Genomic DNA, 24334 nt, shown 5'->3' with positions numbered 1-24334 from the left:
AATCGGACTTCAGATGAGAAGTCTAAGGATGTTAACGGATCCTGGCCCTAAGACATGCCAACTCTGCTGCAATCTGTAAAGTTTTGGTCTGTTTTCATCCACCCCCAAGTTCCGTGCTGTCCACCTTTCACCTGGTCTTTGAGTCAAGGGGCACAATGTGCCTGCTATGCAAAGAGACCACATGCCCAGACCATGCTTGGGGAATAACTTTGGCTTTCCTGGGAGTCAATCCCATTGAACTCAGGCTTGCATCTGAGTAGCCATGCACAGGATTGCACTGCTAAAGATATTCTTTAAAAAGTGCAAGGCATTATACACATTTTCCTACGACCCACTCGTCTCGTTCTCTAATCACGCGCATCAAAGCTGTTAAGTAAGCATTATTTTCTGCTATGCGAGAGCTAAAAGCAGAAGAGCACAGCTGGCTGCTACGGATGTAGCTTATTTGCACCCAATCGGATTACAAAGGGTTATATTTGCTCGCTATTCCATTCTCTCCATTCCCTGAAGCTTTGGTAACACTATATGTATTAATGCCCTTATCTGAGCCTTTGGCTTCACTTCATTCCTTATAAATCAAGGGAGACCATAGCGGCTTAATTCCTGAAACCACTTTGCGGAGCTGAGTGTCTTGGCGATCAGACCGCTTATAGAGTTGACTCCTAATAGATAAATATTGGAGCTTGCTGATACTTTGAATATTCATAAGCAATCATTTAGAACTGCCACTTGGACGAATGCGCTCTTTGTCAAATGCACAGGCATGGTGCTGGTTTGCTTTAATCTGCAATCAATTTTCCCCTTAATCACCATAATATTTCTCATCTGTGCTGTTGGCAGAAGCCCTTAAGCTGATGCAAGGATCATTTATTTCACCCTCCAACACAGGCTAGTGGCGCTGAACCAGTTGAGCTACTCACTTTATCTATCGTCTCAAAGATATTTGTTGCAGCTCCTCGGCCAGTGGCGAAGGCTTCCAGGCAAGGAGAAGCTTGGCCAAGACTTAAGGCAGCTACCAGAACTCCAAAAAAAACCTGAAAAGAAAGAAAAGGGGGTAGAGGAAAACAATTATGTTTTCTGGGTGGTTTTAAAAATTGCATTGGAGCAGAAATTAAATTATAATTAGAAGGAATCATTCTGGAAGGCAGAAAAATGTTTTGGCCCTGTGTGATATATTAAGGAGGGTACAAAAACGATATTTATAGATCTGAAGGCAGGAATGCAATTTAAAATGGCATTGTTGTTTTCTTTTCTCAACTAAGGGAAACATTTCAAATTTTAAGATGGGTAGAGGGAGGTTCCAAGGAAGGTTTAAAGGATGCTCTGAAATATATCTTATAGTGAATTCATTATCTGAGTGGCAATCCTTGAGTAGTCAAAATGACACCATTTGTGCATAGGAGGAAGGTCTCAGCCAGCTGGAGGGGGAGAGGAGGAAATGACCCCAAGGGACACCCCCCCACACACAAATACCAGCCCAGTGAATATGCTTGGTAAGTGTAGAATGCTGACTGGCTGTAGGGAGGTGTGACAGAAAAATGTGTGGGATGGTGGCAAAAGAAGAGGAGAATTCTGCACAAAGGCTAGCTGGAACCCTGAACAGAATACCTCCTACTAGGTATGCTGCAGCTTTACACTACAGGTCCCACCTGTTAAGGTTACACTGAAAAATTTACAAAGCACCCACATTGTTTTTCAAAGCAATGAGGTGGCTGGAAGTGCAAGTGCTTTGAGGGGGAAAAACGGGGGAAACCACTGAAAGCCTTACCTGTATAAGTGTGCCAGGTGAGTACTCCTCATCTTCAAGAACAAGTTTTGAGCCGTACCAAAATGCTAGCGCATAACTCAGGAAAATGATGCACCAGATGTAACCGGTGAAAAATCCCATTATTATTCCCTTTCTAATTCCCCAGTTTTGGGCAAACACTAGGTTTTTGTCATATCTGCGGAAAGAACAAAAGGAAAATTTAAGAAGTGCATTTGAGAAAAATAAAACACAGCAAAGGGGCTAAGTAAGGGCCATATTTGGGGTTGAAGGAGTTACAAAAGAGGCATGCTTGCATGCTGCAGGTGTAATGCCTGTAGCTCAGTGGCAGAGTGCACACTTTGCATGTGCAAGGTGCTCAGTTCGGTCCCCAACCTCTCCAGGTCAGACTGGGAGAGACTCACACATGAAACCCCAGACATCTGCTGCCATTCAGTGTAGGCAATGCTGAACAATTTGGACCAATGGTCTGATTCAAAATAAGGGGTGGGTAGTGCAAGGGGGAGGAGTCTATCTTCTACTTTTTTGGATGAGGGGTGCTGGACCCCTTCCCCGTCCTGCACCTTATTTCCTCCCCATATCATATTGAAATATAGGCATTCTCCCCACCTACGCATGATTGACTGGAGTGTCACTGCATATATGCGCAGTGCTGGGAAATAGATAGATAGATAGATAGATATGATACGTTCATCCCTAGAAATAGTGGTAGCGAGCTGGAGAGTCCCTGTGGCTTGCAAGAAGACCCTTTCCAGAGCCCGAAGAGAACGTCAGTGAGGGCGGAGGAAGCCCCAAAGAGACTCAAGGCACTGCGGGGCTTTGTTTAGGCTGCTCAGCTTCCCCACCTAACAGCTGATGTGCAGGGTAGCGCAGCAGCAGCAGCAGCCACTTTTTCGCACGTCCTCCAGCTGGTCCCAGAGCTTCAACTCTAGTTGGAGATAGAGTTGTGTGGAGAGAGAAAGAGAGAGAGAGAGAGAAGTAGAGACAGAGCTGGGGAGCAGGGGGGAAACAGGCATTTAGAGGCTTTTTAGTGGAGGCTTACGCAATTTTCGCTTATGTGTGCAGGGGCCTGGAACATATCCCCAATGTAACTGGGGGGATGCCTGTACTAGAAAGTTTGGGGGAAAGTGTACTGTATGGGATGATAGACTGGGTGGATCTAAGCTATAGCAAAGGAGAGGATTCATCTTCCTGCACGTGTTATGCTCTTAAAATCATAGGCTTTGTTGCTTTTAAATTTCTTCAGGTCTTTGAGTCAGTCATGATATACGAACCAACCTTGCAACTTCTTTTCTTTCCCCTCCAAAAGCAGCCACTGTTCTGATGGATGAGAGCACTTCATCGGCCACAGCGCCAGCTTTTGCATAAGCTTTTAATTCTCGACCTGTCAGCTTTGCCACAGCCTAAACCAATCAGTAAGAAGATTCATTTAGGCAGTGAAGGTTTTTCTCCTTTGGATTGTACAAGCTCCTTGCTGTCACACTGGGTTATCTACATTTACAAAGGACACATTTATGTAGCAAATTCATTCTTCTTTTTCTTTTTTGCTCACTTCACCTACCCATAAAGGTAAAGGGACCCCTGACCATTAGGTCCAGTCGTGGCCGACTCTGGGGTTGCGGCGCTCATCTTGCTTTATTGGCCAAGGGAGCCGGCGTACAGCTTCTGGGTCATGTGGCCAGCATGACTAAGCTGCTTCTGGCGAACCAGAGCAGCGCATGGAAACGCCGTTTACCTTCCCACCGGAGCGATACCTATTTATCTACTTGCACTTTGACGTGCTTTTGAACTGCTAGGTTGGCAGGAGCAGGGACCGAGCAATGGGAGCTCACCCCGTCGCGGGGATTCAAACCGCTGACCTTCGGATCAGCAAGTCCTAGGCTCTGTGGTTTAACCCACAGCGCCACCCGCGCCCCTACCCATAGTCATGTGCTAAATAGCTTATGTGATAGATCAGGTTGGCTTATCTAGTGCATTATATAGGTGCATTTTAGGCAACATCACCATATTCCACTCTAGAATCAGCTATATAAAATATTGATGTTGCATATGCCATCATACAACCGTTACACAGCACACCTAATATTTCTATTACAAAGATTTTGTCAGCCTTCCAGCTTCACAGAGGATTTCTCTGTGAATGTTTAGATGAGGTTGACAGGGAGTTTGTTAAATGCCTGCCTTCCACAGAGCCAGCTTTCAGAGGGCTGGACGTGCTTGCTTGTGCAGCAAAACCAAGGAAGAATCTTATGGCACAACAAAAATTACCTAATGAAGCATTCCCCAACTGGATGCCCCCCAGATGTTGCTGGAATACAACTCCAAACAACCCTGGCAATGCTGGTTTGGGACTGATGGGAGATGTAGTATCATCTGTAGTCCAATAACTCCAGCTGTAATCCAGTAACATCTGCAGAACACCAGGTTTGAGAAAGGTTGATCGAAGGTATTGTGGCTTCCATTACTGCATGCACATCCCTCTGAAGTCAGTGGCAAAAATCCAGTTGGGTTTACTGAGGCTCTCAGTTTGGTTATAGGAAAGACAGACAGCACTACTGAACAACAGTGAAAAATAGATATTGGACAGATTTTTAAAAACCCTTAGTAGGTGGTTTGACAGAGTTCTGTGGAGTAGTTGTTGTTTTTAAACAGCCAGCAACTTTAAAATCTTGCCATAGTTCTCCATGACTACAAAGCAGCCATAATTAGATACGAATGGCATTGTTCCTTACCAGGCCAATCATGGCAGCTCCAACCCCAAGTAGTGGACTGACTGAGATAATAACCAAGGTCAGCTTCCAGCCTCTGACAAATCCTAACATGAATCCACAAATAAAGGTGGTGAACCGCTGGATAAAGACCGCTACTTGATCAGCAATAGCATCATTTATTTTATTTACGTCACTGTGGAGAACAAAAAAAGTTGAAGCAGCAGTTGCATATGACCCTTATTGCAATCCCAAATATTCATTCAATTTGTTTCTACATTGGAGAAATATTGATGAGAGCCATTTATCTCATTTGCTTTTATCTCTTCGTTCCTTTGTTCAGACATTTGGGAACTGAGGTCTGAAGTAAACAAGCCTTTCCTTTTAGATTCCAGGCTGGCTGTAGGTTCTTGGGTTTCTGGGACAGGTATTTGGCTTACGAACCACCCCCCTCTTGGACTCTACTTGCCAACAAACCTGTGCTTGTGTTTCTCCTCCTCACCCCAGTTCTCCTTGTAAGCTTGGAGACTGGCTGTGCTATGTGTCAGCCATGGAAAAGGAGAGTGAATGAGCATTGGCAGGGTTACTTAGCAACAAAAGGACATGCTCATCAAGCATCACCAGCTTGTGAAAAAATGGCAGGCCAGTTGATGGTGCAAACAGGGCTGCCTTCCAGATGTTTTGGACTACAACTGCACTGGCTGAGGATGATGCAGTCCAAAGCACGTCGAAGGTACCAGGTTAGGGAAGGCCTTAGATTTTTTTGCTGGGAAAATGTCTACATGACACACCTGCCTTGCTATCTGTGTGTTTCCACCCTCTCCCTGTGAGGCTCATGGCTGCTTCCTCCCACCTGCTTCTACATCTCTGCTTAAGTGCCTATGGTGGCCTTTTCGACATCTGAACACACATGCAAAGTAATGGTTTCCTAATGGTAGGAAGTTTCAAGCAGAGATAATAGTTTCATCTTCTACCCTTTTAATACCTGTTGTTTTCGGCAGCTGCTAAAGATGGACAAATCCATCAGTTTTGGTTTTTTTAGTTTCTCATTTTTTCTGGTCTTCGTAACACTTTCTCATCAGTTTGTGATTATTATTTTTAACGTCCTCACAGAAATGCACCAATGTTTCCTTATTATTATTTCATTAAATTTATGTACCTCAAAGTGGTTTCAGTGTGAACATGCATTTTTGTATGTAATTTTGTCTAATGCACACATTTTTTTTTGCAAGCAGTATTCCTTTATGTAATGCATTTTGTGTATGTGATTTTCACTAATACATGCATTTTTAATGTACACTTTCCCCCAAAATATGCATTTTTCTACACACTTTTAATTGAAGAACTGCATCACAAGTGTGAATTTGGAAAGCCAGCTCTGTTTTCAACTCATTTATTGTTCTAAGAAGTGCAAATTCAAACCAATTTTCTCTCACATTGCTAGCAAAATCCAGTGGAATATTAGCTCTGCTTTGGAGTCAGACCCCAGTCTGTTACAAGTAATACTGTAGATATTATTCTTCACTCACACAACCTCGCACAGACTACTCATTAGCATGCAGCGTCTTAAAAACATGCTGACCTCATCCACCAATGGATGTCTGAGATTACTCACTCAGAAATACGTGTACTGAGTTCCCCCACTGATGTACAATCAAACCAGCCTATATCCATCCTCATTATTTTCCTGAAATAGGCTTTTCTGATTTTCTGTGTCTGTCGAGCGGCTGAGATTACCCATAAGCTGATCTGTAGGGGGTAGGGAAGAATGAGCGATAAGGAAGAGTCACAGTTAAAAGGGGGAGGGGTGATCATCTAGCAACTACGAAAACACGATGCAAATATTGACAGCACAGCCAGCTAAATGGAAAAAAAATTTCTAATTTTGGCTTTATTTGGCATTGATTATTTCTGTTATAAAAACCCTGCACATGCTTTATAAGTTGATTCCGGCATCTACAGATATATGCTACAATGGCTGGCAGGAGCCATTAACACAGTTACATTAGTGCGAATTGCCTGGCTTTAACCAGGAACAGAATGTATACCGTACTTTTCCGGTTTTTTTCTTTAAAAATTATGCTAAAAATAGGGGTCGTCTTATACATGGATAGTGCATAGGGTGGACATTTGATTGGTTGCTGCCACGGCTGTCAGCAGCTATTGGGCGTGTTATTGGTTGCTGTGTCAATGGCTGGTGTTGAGTGACTGAAGCTGTGGTAATTTGGCAGGAGATTGGCAGCTTCTGCCGGCGAGGGGACATTTGAGAGGCGGATTTTTGGACGCATGCGGGTGAGCGATTTTCGGCAATCCCCTGCAACAACCCTACGTAATTCCCCCCAAAAAACTCAACAACTCCGTGCCATCTCCCCCAATTTTCTTAAATTTGAGTCCCCCAAAATAGGGGGCGTCATATATGGGGGCATCTTATACACAGAAAAGTACAGTACATAACAGGGTGCTTTTATGTGCTTGGGAACAGCAGTCAGGTCGTAACATGTACTGCTTTCATAAATTTCTACCTCCACAGAACCCTTTCCACGTCATATTGTAAGCCACATAGTGTTCTTGAGGAGCAAATTCACTGCTGCTGTCTGAGATAGCTGGGCCTTCCCATCAGGATTTAGAATACACCCTAGAATACTCCAACCTTGCACATTGTAGCTGCATTTTATAAGGCATGGTGAAATGTGGTGAGCAAGCTGCCTCCAGAGAGCCTTGCCTACCATTACTGATCTTGACATTGAGGAGCTAACTGTATAAAAACCAAACCACTTCTGTTAACTCTTATGATTAAAGGGCAAATAAACACTTGGTCCCTTTGTGTGCATTCTACATGACTTGAAGCATGGGAACAAAGCTCAGGCTTATAAACCTACTCCAGTAGGCCTACTAAACACATGGACATGTATATAACTGGATCTGGATCGTCACCATGAGACAGCAGCATAAAAATTGCCTCACAATGCCCATCGCTGAAGGATTCCAGTCAACAAATGTCCACAGGAAGTTGGGAGGGATGAATGGGAACACAAGGCAGGGCCTTCTGGGTGGTTGCACTCCAAACTGGAGTTTAGCTGCCTTTTTGTTGTTTTTCAGGTGAGTGTCACCGACATTAAGCCATTTTCTATTGTGGAAAACAATATGAGGAAGTAAATAATAATACAGTGGTACCTCAGGTTAAGTACTTAATTTGTTCCGGAGGTCCGTACGTAACCTGAAACTGTTCTTAACCTGAAGCACCACTTTAGCTAATGGGGCCTCCTGCTGCTGCCGCGCCGCTGGAGCCCGATTTCTGTTCTCATCCTGAAGCAAGTTCTGAACCTGAAGCACTATTTCTGGGTTAGTGGAGTCTGTAACCTGAACTGTATGTAACCTGAGGTACCACTGTACTGACCTGGAAGTATGCCAGCACAAGCACTGCACAGCCTATTCCCCCATAGTAACTTGCAAAATAACTCATTTCCGTTTCAATGTCCAGCAACCTGAAAGATAAAGAAAGAATTAAAGAAGATATATGACCTTGGTAAATCAGTCCATCTTGAATCGATGTGCCTGCAGGCAAAATTAATATGAGAAATAATGTAACTTCATTAGCAGCTAGATGAACTTATTTCCATTGTTCTTTTCCCTCAGTTAATATTTGGGTATGAATTCAGAGAGGATAGAGAGGACAGAGTAAGGGATTATAGTGAAAACAAAAAACTGACTTTCCAAAATAATATGCACTGTAAGTAGCAGACAGTCTGACAAAATAGTTCCACCATATTCTCCATTAATATTAACAACAACAACAACAACAATCATTTATATGCCACACATCTGAATGGGTTGCCTCAGTCACTCTGGGTGGCTTCCAACAAATTATAAAACCTCAGTAAAACATCAAACATTAAAAGCATTAAATGCTAACGTTGATGTGTAATTCAACAAGGGCAAAACAAAGAAGGAATATTAGTTATTGTTCAACATTTGCATAAACTGATCCAGTTTCAAACTATTTCCTTGTGGAAGACTAATGATGCAATCTATGTACATATACCTGGAAGCAAGTCCTATTCCATATAGTGGGACTTACTTCTGTGTAAACATGCGTAAGAATGCTGAATCTGAACCACTGCCAAAAAATGGTGCTTAGGTGGGACAAGTGAATCAACCTTAAGTTTAGATCAATTATCTTTGGCCCTGAAATCCAAGTACTCAACCATTATTGACTTGTGGGTTGCAGCTGCAACTTTTGAAGCCAAAGGACATTTACCTTTGTGTGATTTCCTGTTGAAATTGTGCACAATAGTTCTAAATGCCAAAAGTAAAGATATATCTTTCTTTTTCTTTTTTTTTTACTTCTACAGAACCAGGGCAGTACAAAGCAAATCTTAGAAAAATGACTGACGAATTTATATTTTTACACGTTCTAGTAAGAGCCAGCAGTTGGCAAAGCTGGCTAGACTCAATGGTAGGGGAAGCATAAATTAAAATGAGCAATTATTAGCCAGGAAATGAACAAAGTAGCAACACCTCCAGCTCTGGAGAGGAGGTGACATTAGTCCAACTGCGATAGGATATGGTATGGGAATATTATTTAAAGCATGGAGTTTGCAAAACTACAAAGCCAATGCCCAGTGGTGTAATCACACGTATATGAAGGCAGGCTGGTAAACTGACCTGGAGTATCATTGGTTTGTCTTCTGTGCAAGAATGCAGCATATTTCAGACAATGTCATTTAATAACAGAGGAGATAAAATGCTTTGCTCATTTGTAAGGTCTATAAATATCGAAATACTGAGATATTACTGTAAAGTTATGTCCAGCCTCTACCCATAGTCTACCTGATGAAACTAATGAACCCAAGTTAGTCATGTTCTTTAACTTCAGTGGGGCTACTCTGAGTAGTATTAGCACCGGACACAATGCAAAATGTCTTGTCCACAACTAAAGTTCTTGAGAAAAATTTAACACTGATTGAGAAAGAAAGGTTTCAGAAGGAGACAGGCCTAACAATAGTAAAGAAAGTTAAATATTTGGGGGTTAACATGACTGCTAAGAACTTAAATTTATTTAAAGATAATTATGAGAAATGTTGGTCAGAAGTGAAGAAAGATTTAGAGATATGGTCAAACCTGAAGCTTTCCTTGTTGGGCAGAATTGCGGCTATAAAGATGAATGTATTGCCAAAGATGTTGTTTTTGTTTCAATCTTTGCAAATTTTAGACAAGATGGACTGTTTCAAGAAGTGGCAGAGAGATATCTCTAGATTTGTCTGGCAGGGCAAGAAGCCCAGAATAAAATTTAAAATACTAACTGATGCTAAAGAAAGAGGTGGTTTTGCCCTGCCAGACCTGAAACTTTATTATGAATCGGCCGCATTTTGTTGGCTGAAAGAATGGCTGCTTCTTGAAAACACAGACATTTTGGATTTAGAAGGTTTTAATAATGTTTTTGGGTGGCATGCATATTTGTGGTACGACAAGGTTAAAGCTCATAAAGTATTTAAAAACCATATTGTCAGGAAAGCATTGTTTAATGTCTGGTTAAGATATAAAGACTTATTGGAGAACAAAACCCCAAGGTGGTTGTCACCAATGGAGGCAAAGGCACTGAAAAAGTCCAATATGGAGGCCAAATGGCCGAAATATTGGGAAATATTGGAACAAGAAGGAGATAAATTGAAATTGCAGAGTTTTGAGAAATTAAAAGATAAGGTGCGAGATTGGCTGCACTATTTTCAAATAAGAGAGGCTTATAATCTGGACAAAAAAATAGGTTTCCAGGTGGAAAAATCAAAATTGGAGACTGAATTGTTAGAACCCAAAACTAAAACACTTTCAAGAATGTATAACTTGCTGCTAAAATGGAACACGCAGGATGAAACCGTTAAATCTGCTATGATTAAATGGGCACAAGATGTTGGTCATAACATCATGTTTGCTGACTGGGAAAAGTTGTGGACCACAGGTATGAAATTTACGGCATGTAATGCCCTAAGAGAGAATATTATGAAAATGATATACAGGTGGTACATGACACCAGTCAAGCTTGCAAAAATCTATCATTTGCCCGACAATAAATGTTGGAAGTGTAAGGAAAATGAAGGAACATTCTTTCACCTTTGGTGGACATGCCCAAAGATTAAGGCTTTCTGGGAGATGATTTATAACGAAATGAAAAAAATATTTAAATATACATTCCTGAAGAAGCCAGAGGCCTTTCTCTTGGGCATGGTCGGCCAATCGGTGCCAAAGAAGGACAGAACTTTCTTTATGTATGCAACAACAGCAGCAAGAATTCTTATTGCAAAGTATTGGAAGACACAAGATTTACCCACCCGGGAAGAGTGGCAGATGAAGCTGATGGAATATATGGAATTAGCGGAAATGACTGGCAGAATCTGAGACCTGGGAGAAGAGTTGGTGGAAGAAGACTGGAAGAAATTTAAAGACTATCTTCAGAAATACTATAAAATTAATGAATGTTGAAACTGTGCTTGGATTGGTAATAAGTGGTAATTAGTGATAAAAGTTAACAAGATTATGCAAAAAAGGCATTGATGATTGGTTGAAAATATGGATATAGAATATGTTATGGTATAAAGTTTAAATATTTGAAAAAGGGTAAGAATTTGCTGAATTAAATATCTAAATGGGAATACAAAAGGGGGGAGGCGTGAGGAGGTCAAGAACATAAGCATATGAATCTGAGGTCATTGGGAAAAATGGATTTGTTTTATTTTTTTTCTTTCTTCGCTTAAATTTTTTTTTTTTAATTAGTTGTGATTTTTTCTTTGTATTTTCTTGTGTTTCTTTTTTCTGTAACTTATGGTTTCTTATTCTGAGAATTTCTATTTTTCTTTTCTGTAAAACTCTAATAAAAAATTATTTAAAAAAAAAAACAAAATGTCTTGTCCACTTACCCACAACTCACTGGTGTATTGTTGTCGTTTTGGTGATAGGAACTGTTGATCCACACTATAGTGTTATTCACACATCCTTTGTTCGGGTCACTAAGCTCTTGCTTCTCGATATCATATTGAATAAATGTGTCTGTCATTACCCCAAAGACAATCAACATGGCTGGCTGGGCAGCTCCATGAAGAGCAGCGCAGATGCCACCGAAAACCATCATCAGTTTCTCAGATGAAGAAGCAAATCTAAACTTTAAGTGGGGGGAAACAGACAAAGAGCATTCACAAAAAAATTATGCATCACTCCTTTGTATATTCATGTTCCAATTGTTTTTTTACTAACAATGGCTGAAACCCAAGGCTTCACTGGCAGAATGGCTTTGATCCAGCAGAGGCGGCCACTAAAATAAACGGAAGTTGTTTTCTGATCCCACCTTCCTGCTACAGTCCCTTGAGAACTGAAAATCTGTTGCAGAAGCTTGTAGGACCCTCTAGATAAATGCGGAAGAAGGCACAAGGGTTGCGTATGGAAGAGAGATATCAGTGCAAATCACCTCCCTTCTTTTGCATTAATAGATGCTCTTCTAAGTCAAAAGCCACTCCATGAGTGGAACTATAGCACTGGATTTCACCCAGGTGGCGCTGTGGGTTAAATCACAGAGCCTAGGACTTGCCGATCAGAAGGTCAGCAGTTCGAATCCCTGTGACAGGGTGAGCTCTCGTTGTTTGGTCCCAGCTCCTGCCCACCTAGCAGTTTGAAAGCACGTCGAGTGCAAGTAGATAAATAGGTACCGCTCCGGCGGGAAGGTAAACAGCGTTTCCGTGCGCTGCTCTGGTTCACCAGAAGCGGCTTAGTCATGCTGGCCACAAAACCCAGAAGCTGTACGCCGGCTCCCTCGGCCAATAAAGCAAGATGAGCGCCGCAACCCCAGAGTCGGTCACGACTGGACCTAATGGTCAGGGGTCCCTTTACCTTTACCTTTAATGCTAAGCTCCACCATTCCTTCTTGGAGTAACAACATGCACCACCTTCACAGTGAACATCAGGCTCCCCATAACAGTTTTGGAAAAACAAAATACAAAGCTGTCTCCATTTGTACTTGAATCTCAAAAGGGTAGTTGCGATTATGACGACCCTATAAGCTGGGAATCTGACCACCCTGATCTATAGAACCACAGCAGATATATGAAGTGGTGAAAAGCAACAATTTTATTACCAACTCAAAGAAGCCAACTCGAATTTCATTCTTCTCTGATGTCCTGTTTAAAAAAGAAAGAAAGCAAAATGTGTTGTATTATGAAAGTTGTATTCTTTCCCCCAGAATCAAATTCCTTTTGTTGTATTGCCTGATGGAAGAACCTCTTCACAGTGCCAAAGAAGTCTATGTGTAAAGGCAGCTCCATCCTACCACCAGCAGCCTCTTCCCCCCACCATTGAATCAATCCAAGACAGTCAAGAATTCTCCAATATTTTCACACACACACTGCACTCCTGAGAAGTCCAGTTTCACAGCATGTTCCCTAAGTGGTCTTTTACAGATGCTGGACTACAGGAGCATATCTCAAAAGCCCCCCTCATGTAATTGATATTGACTGGTGTTATAACAAAACATTTGCAAAAATAGCATATAAAAGTTTGCTGTAACGCCGTTTTCTGACTTCTGTGAAAGAATGTGCTTTGCTTGACAAATTAAAGGAGACTCTTGTTATTCTAGATCCAGCCACAACTGAACCCTATTTTAGGCCCCAAAAGAAGATGAGTGAGCATAGTACAGAAGGCAAGGCGGTTCTTGGAACAATGAGGCAGAGATGGGAGAGGCTGGCAGCTTAATCTGAGGGATAAATTTGTGCTGCCCGAAGGGTTACAAGCTGTGGTTTGTTATTGCTGTCATTGAACCACCCATATACTTGCACGACATCAATACTTGCATTGAAAACACAAACAAACACACACACACACCCAATATATTCTGACAGAATTTACCACACATTATGCACCAATCTGTATTGCCCTGCCCAATGATGAAGTGAATCTTCTGCACTTGAGCAGAAATATTATATAGAAGCAGGGCTCCGAGCCCCCTCCCCCGCCAGAATTCAGTTCCGGCCCCTCTCAGGTGGGCGCCATTGCCATTATAAGAGAACAAGGGAGGTGTTCATAGTGAGTTCCAGCACCTCTTTTTTTCTAGAAAAATAGCGCTTGGTAGAAGGGAAGTGGAAAAGAATCCTATTGCCACCATCCATATGGATGATACAGATGATTAAAGTATTAAGTTGTTGTTGGTTACACACACACACACACACACACACACACACACATCATGGTAAATGATTACCTGTCTTACACAGTGGCATGAAGTGGGTCTTGTGAGGTAGAAAGTGAGGTATGTGAGTGCATGGTGGGGTCTTTGTAAAGAAGTAAAGAGTTTCTAGAAATGGGTTCATGCTGGGTTATTACGTTTCGGGACTGACGTGTTGCATTTCCTTATTACACAAGAGCCCCACAAGATCAGAGCAAAGGCCAGATCTAGTCCAGCACCCAGTTTCCAACAGATACATTTGGGGAGCCCACAAACAGGACACAAGGGGGCAATAACCCTCTCTCACACACAGTTCCTCCCCATCATGATCCTGGCCACAGTTTACAACCATTATGGCTATCAGCCAGTTACTAGCCCTAGCCTCCGTGAATTATTTCTCTAATCCCATTTGAAAACTGTCTGAAGGATGGCTGTCAGCACATCTTGTCACAGAGATTTTACCTCCTTCACCACCCTCTGTCACTCCTGCAAAGTTTAGCAGAATGAATGAATGGGCCCGGCAATTATCCTGATAGAAGAGTAACCAGCTTAACTTACTTGTTCCCTTTTGTATTGTTCTTTGAAGAAGTTTCCTTTTTATTATGGAAATACCTGTGAAAGGCAAGGCAATATCCATGTGAGTACTCTTAAGGGGCCTATTCCCATGCACTTCCATTCAAATTTATTTTATCCATCAAAATGTATGTTATCATCTTGGGACATTGTTATGGCTTCAGTTGCAACAGGATCGTCATTTTGAATAGAGGCATTTGAAATACAAGGAACTGGACCTTATTTTTAACAGACTTGAAACCTGCCCCCTTAAAAAGTAGATTACAACAAAGGTTCTAAAAAGCTCTATTCCTTCAACAGGTCTGATTTTTGTGCCCTTCTGATACCATTAGTCCCCAGAACAGCCCATCCCCATTGCTGTTCTCTTCACATTTCTACACCAATTTATGACTGTAAAAAATAATTCTCATGAAAATGCACCTGCATTTTAGTGCAAATTTCTGCTAATGAACACATTTTTGTATGCAGTTTTGACTTAAATACATATTTTCCCAAGCATTTTCCCTATATATAATGCATTTTTGCATGCTATTTTCTCTAATATTAATTCATTTTTTGACATTTCCCCCTAATTCATGCATTTTTGTACACTGAATAGAAAAATTCAAGAAAGGTCAAATTTCAAGTATAGCTGCATTTCAGTTCATGCATTTGTTGGGGAAGAGTGAATTGGAATGTATCTCATTAAAATGCAAGCAAAATCAAATTTCTCTTCCATTCCTACAAGGAAGGCAGTGCTAGCGGAACTCTTAAATGAAAGTAATAAGAATTCTTTAATGCACCATTAATTTTAAGGTTGGGACTGTCTGGCTTAATGCTGAGGTTCAGAGGATCTTCAAAGGTACATGATGTGAGAGTGTTTGAGGCAGTTCTGGTTATAGGATCATAAGCTGTGTCTTATCCTATATATCTTAATATTCCACCTCATTGCTTCATCTGGCTGCACTCCCACAGGGAAAATTTCACATAGCACTATAACAATGAGAGAAGAATATAACAGGGGATGGCACCCTTCCCAGACCCTGCTAATCCCATAATTGGTCCACTAAAGAGCATTAACTATCCTGTTCCCCAGCCTGGAACAATACTGAAAAATCAGTATAGTTTAGAAGGGAGAGAGAGTTTGATTTACTCTTTAGAGGCCTAGGTTCCTCTTGTACTTCCCAAGTGGCCTCAGGCAAGTCCTCACAGTCTTAGCTGCCATCAAGAATTACACATGAATAATGCCTACAGGGATTATTCTGGAGAGTTGGGCCATAAAGAAGGCTGATCACCGAAGAATTGATGCTTTTGAATTATGGTGCTGGAGGAGACTCTTGAGAGTCCCATGGACTGCAAGAAGATCAAACCTATCCATTCTTAAGGAAATCAGCCCTGAATGCTCACTGGAAGGACAGATCGTGAAGCTGAGGCTCCAATACTTTGGCCACCTCATGAGAAGAGAAGACTCCCTGGAAAAGACCCTGACTGATGTTGGGAAAGATGGAGGGCAGAAGGAAAAGAGGGCGACAGAGGACGAGATGGCTGGATACTGTTCTCGAAGCTACCAGCATGAGTTTGACTAAACTGCGGGAGGCAGTGGAAGACAGGAGTGCCTGGCGTGCTCTGGTCCATGGGGTCACAAAGAGTCGGACATGACTAAACGACTAAACAACAACAATGCCTACAGGTATCTGTGCTTTTCCTAGGAAAAAGCAGCTTTGGGGAAAGGCAGTGTTGAGTGGGGGGGGGGGCGAAGAAGGGTGCTTCATGGTTAACACCTTTCCTTCCTGCTGCCTTTCTATCCAAAATCATTACAGCAGAGGTTTTCAACCTTTTTGAGTCCACAGTTCCCTTGACCAACTACATTCTTTCTACAGCACCCCTGTGGGTCTCAGGAGCCCAGTTATGTCACCCCTGGCCCACAGAGCTGGTAGCTTCTCACCCTTTTTTGAACACCCTCCCTTGTGGAGTGTTCCCTCAGCCTCTTTTCCTCTCCCCTCTGCTTGGGAATCCTCTGGGCAGTCACGGCTGCAGCCCCTAGTCTCTGAGCTGCCCCCCCACCCCAAAGAGAGATGCCTCCTCACACTGCCCCACAGGGACCTGGGACTTGTCTGTCCATTCCCAACAGCAAAGGCTGGTGGACTGGTTGGCTGCGATCCCTTGCACGCTTGCTTGCTTGTTTACTCGAAGACCGCCTCAGCTCCTGGCAACCAGCATCCCCTGGTCAGCCGCAGCGGCACCATTTGCCTGCAGTGCTTGTAGCCAGGGCTGCTGCAACAAACAATCGTACAAGCCTTTGGGAGACAGAGATGCAAGAGGGCATCAGAGGAGGGAGGGAAGGAAAGAGGGACAGAGGCCAGTGTTGCCCGCGGCACCCCTGACCATCATTCAAGGTACCCCAGGCTGCCACGGCCCATTTGTTGAAAACCACTGCATTACAGAGGCACAGGCAAAAAAACCCACCACCACCTTGTGGAGTTCCTCAGAAGTCTATTAGTGTCCCTCATTATACAAATCAGTTAATGGGGCCAACACTTTCCTGAATGATAGCTGTCCTATCTTTACTGGTCTCTCATTGGAATGCTCATGTTTGCCCTCATCTGCACAAACCATAGTTTAGTGTAAGTGACCAGACTGGTGGGCAGAGAAGGCATGCGATTGCTTCTTCATCCCTATCTGCAAGGGCCATATCAGGGAGAAGTACCATCCAATTCAGCGTAAATTAACCTTTCGTATACAAAGTTCATGTGTACTAACATGAATTTTCAGTTTTGAAGGGCATTGATCATATTGCTAAAATGGTTAGGTTACATTATACTTCTGGTAAAAACAGTCTGATCCCACTCCTCCCAGAATCCAGAATGCATCTCCAGGCTACTCTGAGTTTCGCCTCACCAGAAGGCTTAATTTGAAACTTAAATCCCATTCATGTGTGTACCTGGCACCAAACTTTGTGACAACCAGTTTGAGTGCGGTTCTGAGCTGTGAAAACATATTTAAGGGCTTGGTGTTTTCTCTCTCTATTTCCGCATATCTGGAGCCCAACTTCTCAGAAATTTGCTTAAGGCTATATTCTCTCCATCAACTGTATAGTGATACAGAAGGCAAGTTTCTATTTTAAGACATATTAGTTTTGCTTTCACCAAATTATAGCCTAGTACAAATCTCTTCATATTTAATTCTGGGGTTTTTTGTTTTATTTTTTTGTAAGAGGGTTTTCCAGCAAGAATACTGTATTCTGTTCTAGAATATTCTGTTGTGGCATAGACCACAGCCATGAACCCACACAAAAGTGATTGATTGGCTGTCAGTCAATGTCATATCTAAGGAAAGCAGCCAGAGTGGAAAATATTTGCACATGGAATTGTTAATCGTCACATCATGCCATGAAACCTGTGAATAGCTCCAACCTGCATTGTAAGAGGAATTGATTGAAATAGTAGCATTTTCTTCTGGTATTCTGTTATTGCATATTGTGTTCTGAATTTTTGCTTAACTCATACAAGTTGCATAATATTAGAGCTTAGAAAATTGAAGTGGCTGCATTTCCTATGTCGCAAACACACTAATGAATTATGAAAACTGCTTTCTAGGCATCAAATAAATGAATAGTGTGGATCTTTATATAGCCAAAACTGCACCATCCACTCGCAACGGGGGAAGTACCAGCAGGCTCAAGAGATGCCCCCCCCCACGAAGTACCAAAGAGGTGCAAAAAATATTTGGGGGGGAGGGGAGTTCAATGAAGGGGGCAAAACCAACAAAACAGACAAATGAGGTCTGAGCATGCTCAGTAGTCACAGAATGCTCGTTGACAGTTGAAGGAAGGGGAGGGTGTAAAACCAGGAGAGGGGAAATGGAATGAAGCATGGCTGGCTAAAATCCAGAACAGAAGGACTCTCTACACTGCAACATTTTGTTGCATGTCCCACTTGTGCAACCAAATACTTTGTAAATATATGCATTACTTACTCTGGTTTGCAGATGCCGTTATCTGGTGGGGAAAACAAATACATCCTATAGTTAGCATTCTTTGAAAATTAATCCATACTCCTAGACACACACACACACACACACGGCCGTTTTAATTATGTACAGGCAATGTTTGATTAAAGAGAACTCAGAGAGTTCGTACAAAAATCCCAGTAAGATCCAAAATGGACCAAGTTGGAATGATTCATGTTGGAGATCTGATTCTACAAACCAGTTCCCAAAACAGGTTCAGGAAATGGAAAGAGACATAACTTAGTGGTGGAGCCAATGTTTTGCATGCAGAAGATCCCACAGAATTGTATCATTTTGCCATTGCTAACCAAAGACTGACTACGTTCAGGCACAGGAGTGCTTGTATGTCAAGGTCAGAACAAGGCTCTGTTTTTGTTTTTTAAGATGCTTCTATTATTACAAAACACTGGGAAAATTCCCACTATATTAAAATGGCCGCTGTGTTTTATTCTTTATGTGTATTTATCCAGGCTCCTATTCCACTTAGGAATAAGTTAAAAAGCAACTCTGAAACAACATAAAATAATAAGCATGATATTGCTGGGGGCGGGGGGGGGGGGAATCAATCTAATGCAGAAAATACCACATCAAGATGGGGCAGCTGGTTGCTCCATTTCAAAATTCTGAGACCTAATCTTGCCTGCTCATCACCTCTGCTGCTACCTCTTCCTCCTTCTCTAGCTAAGAAAGGTAGCACTCCGCAACCAAGTTTCTGAGATGCTCAAAAAGAGAATATCAGTCTTGGGACCAACCACAACCCCTGCAAACTGGTCTATTGCACACTGGAACTTGGGAAGAGGACGATCTTCTTGAGCTGCATATCCTCCTTCCACATCTTGCCAGATAATTTGTTAACTTTTCCACCCAGAGGAAGAGGAGGAGTTAGCAGTAGTGAGTGGGCAAGCAAATACGGTACTTGCCCCCCCCCCCCAAAAAAAAACCCACGAGCTTGGGATGATATGAGCAAATGGGTCTTGAAGAGATTTACTGACATGTGTCTAAAGTCAAGAGGTACAGTATATAAAATGGAAAACATCATACGTGATTCTTCCGGCTCAAAGCCATAGTTGTCTTCTCCAATTTTCTTAATACTGCGCAAAGTAACTGGCTCAGGCATGATCTTCCTCTTTATGCTGCTAAATAATGGTGATGATAATGATAATAATAATGTATCCCAACTTTGCAAACCAAATGACAATTTTCTAAAGCTCTCTTTTGTACTTGTATGATTTCACTGAGTAAAATGAAATGAAATTCTTATAAGTCAGTAGGTCCATGGTTCAGCTCCACTTTACTTACTTACTTACTTACTTACCTACTTACTTAAAATAACTCTGAGCTTCAGCTTGACAACTTCCAGTATGAGTTACAATTAGTCTTTTTAAAAAAGAAAAGAAAACCGCAGCAATTTACATTGCTAGACAGCTCTATCCCCCACCACCACCACATAACTAAATGGTGGCAGTGGTCTAAATATTTTGATGGGGCCCTGGGGTAGCTGTTGCTGAAAAATAAAGTGAAGGCCTTCATTTGCACCCTTACCTAAGCCTCAGAATATTCCACCCCTCATGCAGAATAGTCTGAATATAAGGCCGACCCTATCATGTGACAGAGGGAGGCAGCTGCCTCAGGCAACAGATTTGGGGTGTCATGAAAAGCAGCAAATTGCTACCTATTTAATTAATTATTGCTGCATTTTTATTTATTTTTTTACCACCTGGTAGCGGCATTTGTGTAATTGTGAAGAGATAACTCAATGAAGGGCAAGGGGGAGTATTTTGCTGCTCTGCCTCAGGTAGCAAAATTGCCTTGGACCAGTCCTGCCCAAATAACTGCCATTATCATAGTTCTTTATTCAATTTATTAGGGGTTTTTTTTGCCATGGCAACGCAAAGCAACTTATAGTATTTTAAAAATTTTAAACACACACACACATTAAAGTTATCATTAAAAGAACCTAAAAGACCATTCTATTTTTTTATTTAAAAAGCTAGATTAAAACATCCCACTCATACAAAAAAGGCCATAGATAATTAAAAACCAAAGGCCTGATGTCTAAGTATTTAATTCGTTCCGGAGGTCCGTACTTAACCTGAAACTGTTCTTAATCTGAAGCACCACTTTAGCTAATGGGGCCTCCCGCTGCCGCCGCGCCGCCAACGCACCATTTCTGTTCTCATCCTGAAGCAAAGTTCTTAACCTGAAGCACTATTTATGAGTTAGCATAGTCTGTAACCTGAAGCATATGTAACCTGAAGCGTATGTAACCTGAGGCACCACTGTATGTAACAGCAGTTTCACCAGCTTGTAGATCTGCCCGTAGCTACCCTGACCTAAGACATTTCCTGTGCCTTTAAGGTTTAAGTTCTATGCACTCTTACATGGGAGAAGTAAGTGGGTAAGTAGAAGGAAGAATCGCAGCAGAAGTCACTTGGCCTACTTCAGTACTGAAGTGATAGGCGAAAACATACTTAAGTGTTGCACAGAAGGGAAAATTCAACTGAGGGTACAGCAGCCACCCCAGAATTCATAATCAGCATAAAACAGAGACCTGACTTGTCCCCCTCCCCAACCACCCCCCATTAACAAATGGTCTTTGTTCTTCTATAGGAATTTTGAGTTCTGTTAGCAAATAACAGCATCATCATCACCATTGTAATAAAATAACAGTTTAAGACAATAACTTTAAGTAGGCTTTTAAAGAACACTCATGCTTACAAGTATAAATATTTGTTCCCAGTAGGAAAAAGAGTAGCTGCAGCGTATTATATCAGAAAAGAAGGAAGAGATATCAGCATATTCCAGTTCCGCTGTTCCAATCCAATTTAGATTCCTCCTTCCCAACACACACCTCTGCTTTTAAATAAAACTTAAAATATCAAGTGATGCAGTCATGGATCTCCTATATCTGTTTGGCCATAAAATACTCAGTTAATATAGCAAATTCATCTTGTGCCCAGGAGTATTTGAAATAGTTATTTCAAATTATTACTTATTCTATAACCTAGTAAAACAAGTGTTTCAGAAAAAAGAAGCTTAGCTTAACACTTTTCACAGAATGTTCCTTTATTTCCTCAATTACTGTTGAGACCATTACAATCTAGTCACAGTATATTTTGTAATTTATTTAAGTTGCTGAGGTGCATGTTCTTATTGTTTTATCCAAAGCTAACATTGTAAAAATACACATATTTTTCCTCACCAGTTGAAGTAAAAAGAGGAAGAAACAGAGAAACAAGCTCCAAGGATCCTATGGAGTGAAATTAGTCAACAGTTTGTACATCCATTTTCAACACCCATCAGCTTTCAATGTAGTAACCCATTTATCAAGAGTTAAGCCTCTAAGTAGTCAGAGACTATTTACACAAAGGTCAGTAACCGAGTGGTCCTCAGAGTTCATTGACATTCAGTGTAGAATTTTAACTTGAGTAAAATTATCATACAGCTGAACAGCAAAATGAGAAAATAGAAATCTTTGAAAAACTACACAGAAAACAAAAACAAATGTCTTATGCAGTCTCAGAAAGGCAACATTATAATAATTCTTGATTAAAGGTCAACAATGAAGTCTTATGTATGTGGAATGGGTACAAAAATCACTTTGAAAGTCCATCTCTAAATCTGAAGCTAAAAATCTTTGTTCCTTTCCCAAAATTTGCACAACATTCATTCTTTATCTTTCTCAGCTGGAGGCTAAGCAGCTAACTAGCCAGAAAGCTTCACAAAGTTCCCCTTTGATTCAACCTAGGCTGGAAGCATTTTTGAAAGCTTTCAAGAGAAGTCATATATGGGTTCACCACCCACAACAACGTTTGACAGAAGCAGTAAGAGTTCTTCTTTGGTGTGAATAGTAGAAACCCCCTTCTGGAGCTCATGGAGACCTTACCAATTAGGAGCCAACAACAAAAGCTCTGAGCTATATGTGTATCATCAGTGTGTTGCCAATACACAGGTGACCCTTCATTTGGTCGCTGAACATTGGTGTGTAATGCAACTGGACCCCGATAACAGCTGATGCAACCGCATTTTAAGCATCTTAATTCACCTGTCATCTTTCTAATCTTTTCTATTAAATTCACAGCTTCTCTGCAATTTTAATTACTGGCTTTCAGAATTAAAGAGTCAGGTGTGTAGCTGATCATGTTGGGATCCACCTTTCACACTTCAGTTATACACTAGATGAGCAAGTCTTAGAATTTATTCTAATGGGTCCTAAAGTTGCCCCTCTTTGGGGACATACATAGTCTATGGTATCCCATGGGTGTTTTGGGAGGGTACTCACTTTGTGAGGCAAACTTGCAGTGGGTCTGCCCTATTGCCAGGGAGCAACAGGACTCAGGGTAACTCCAACAGTGGTATTTATTTGCAACAGGGTGAGCGCCTGTTGCTCGGACCCAGCTCCTGCCAACCGAGCAGTTCGAAAGCACTCCAAAAAGTGCAAGTAGATAAATAGGTACCAATCTGGTGGGAAGGTAAATGGCGTTTCCATGCACTGCTCTGGTTTCTCCAGAAGCAGCTTAGTCATGCTGGCCACATGACCTGGAAAAACTGTCTGCGGACAAATCCCGGCTCCCTTGGCCTGTAAAGCGAGATGAGCGCACAACCCCAAAGTCGTTCGCGACTGGACTTAACTGTCAGGGGTCCTTTTTACAAATGAGCTTGGACTTGCTTCACAATAAAGGCAATGCTGTGTGTGTGGTGGTACTCATTGGTACAGAGTACTATCACCTTTCTTCCCCTTTTGGCTACCCATGGCAGCCATTTTCTGCTGGCGCCCATGGTGCTTTCATCAACAGATGAATATCAGTGCCTCATTTTTTAGAAAAGCAAGCAAGCCAACAAACAAAACTAAGTAAAACTAAGGTTCCAGCTAGTTCCTGTCACCAAACTGAGGAGGGAGCCACACCTACCCAGGGTGGGCATTTCTATTACAAACCAGGCATCTTATATCACCCAATTATCACCACCACAAACTAGTGGCTCTAACGGCAGCTGCACTTACTTTGTAACTACAGTGGTACCTCGGGTTACATATGCTTCAGGTTACATACGCTTCAGGTTGCAGACTCCGCTAACCCAGAAATAGTACCTCGGGTTAAGAACTTTGCTTCAAGATGAGAACAGAAATCATGCTCCGGCGGCGCAGCAGCAGTAGGAGTCCCCATTAGCTAAAGTGGTGCTTCAGGTTAAGAACAGTTTCAGGTTAAGAACGGACCTCCAGAACGAATTAAGTACTTAACCTGAGGTACCACTGTACCATATCCCATCATGTTACACAACTCAGAAATGTTGCAAGGCAGATCTAGATCTAGAGATCTAGAGCAAAAGTCGCGGCTGCACTGCTTCCCACAGTTTTATGACATTTGAAAAAGGAAACATGACACACGCAGGAAGCACAGCCTTCCAACAACCAATTAATTCTTAGGAAATGACCTCGTGTAGTGATGGGCTGACATCAAGCCTGCTCACTTCAGAAATGACAGTCTTCATCAACAAATATTTGTGTGTGCAGAGAAGAATCATAGCTACATTACCATATATTGTTTTGAATTCCTTCTCTTTCTTCCGCCCACCTTTTTCACTTTATTTTGTACCACTACAAACTTTAAAATATTAATACAGTTGTTCCTTGGATCCCAAACACCTTGGTCCTTGGACGTTTTGGTTCCCGAACGCCACAAACCCGGAAGTGAGTGTTCCAGTTTGTGAACGTTCTTTGGAACCCAGACGTCTGATGGGCCTTCCGCGGCTTCTGATTGGCTGCAGGAACTTCCTGCAACCAATCAGAAGTTGTGCTTTGGTTTCCAAACATTTTGGAAGTTGAATGGGCTACCAGAACGGGTTCCATTTGACTTCCGAGGTACATCTGTACTAATGATATCGTGGAGTTGGCAAAGGTTATACTCTGATACAGCAGTGGTGTCTTGGTGGGAAGGGCTGTAGCTCAATGGTAGAGCATCTACTTTGAAAGTCCCAGATTCAAACCTTGGCATCTCTAGGGAATGTCTCATCTAGAACCTTGAAGAACTGCTGCCAGTCAGTGAAAACAATATGGAGCTTATACTGGTCTGACTCAGTATAAGGCAGCACCCTATATCC

The 24334-nt window shown here is 41.9% G+C and overlaps 2 protein-coding genes across 4 annotated transcripts in view; one reads left to right on the top strand and one right to left on the bottom strand.

Moving 5' to 3' along the window:
- The window catches only part of ABCB11 (ATP binding cassette subfamily B member 11), a 49239-nt gene extending 27669 nt beyond the window's left edge, over window positions 1-21570 (bottom strand). The window contains exons 1-12 of one of the 3 annotated variants that reach the window (XM_083626355.1): window positions 21438-21570; window positions 19277-19371; window positions 18203-18224; window positions 14234-14287; window positions 12593-12635; window positions 11385-11626; window positions 7871-7958; window positions 6089-6222; window positions 4498-4669; window positions 3044-3168; window positions 1769-1943; window positions 921-1034 (exon numbers count right to left, since the gene is read on the bottom strand). In XM_083626355.1, coding sequence (XP_083482481.1) covers window positions 921-1034; window positions 1769-1943; window positions 3044-3168; window positions 4498-4669; window positions 6089-6222; window positions 7871-7958; window positions 11385-11626; window positions 12593-12635; window positions 14234-14287; window positions 18203-18224; window positions 19277-19352 — 1245 coding nt within the window. In that variant the 5' untranslated portion in view covers window positions 19353-19371; window positions 21438-21570. Of the gene's footprint in view, window positions 1-920; window positions 1035-1768; window positions 1944-3043; window positions 3169-4497; window positions 4670-6055; window positions 6223-7870; window positions 7959-11384; window positions 11627-12592; window positions 12636-14233; window positions 14288-18202; window positions 18225-19276; window positions 19372-21437 lie in introns of those variants that run through there. The other 2 variants (XM_083626356.1, XM_083626357.1) reach the window with 2 other exon arrangements.
- LOC310742765 (retinol dehydrogenase 5-like) overlaps window positions 19286-24334 on the top strand; it is a 36927-nt gene continuing 31878 nt past the window's right edge. Inside the window, exon 1 of the mRNA XM_083572265.1 lies at window positions 19286-19381. The gene's annotated coding sequence lies outside the window, so the exon portion shown is untranslated. The remainder of the gene's footprint in view (window positions 19382-24334) is intronic.

This window comes from Podarcis filfolensis, assembly GCF_964270895.1.
Source record: "Podarcis filfolensis genome assembly, chromosome: 1".
Classification (NCBI taxonomy): domain Eukaryota; kingdom Metazoa; phylum Chordata; class Lepidosauria; order Squamata; family Lacertidae; genus Podarcis; species Podarcis filfolensis.
Note: the sequence above shows the minus strand (reverse complement) of the source record. Positions and strands in the feature narration are given on the sequence as shown.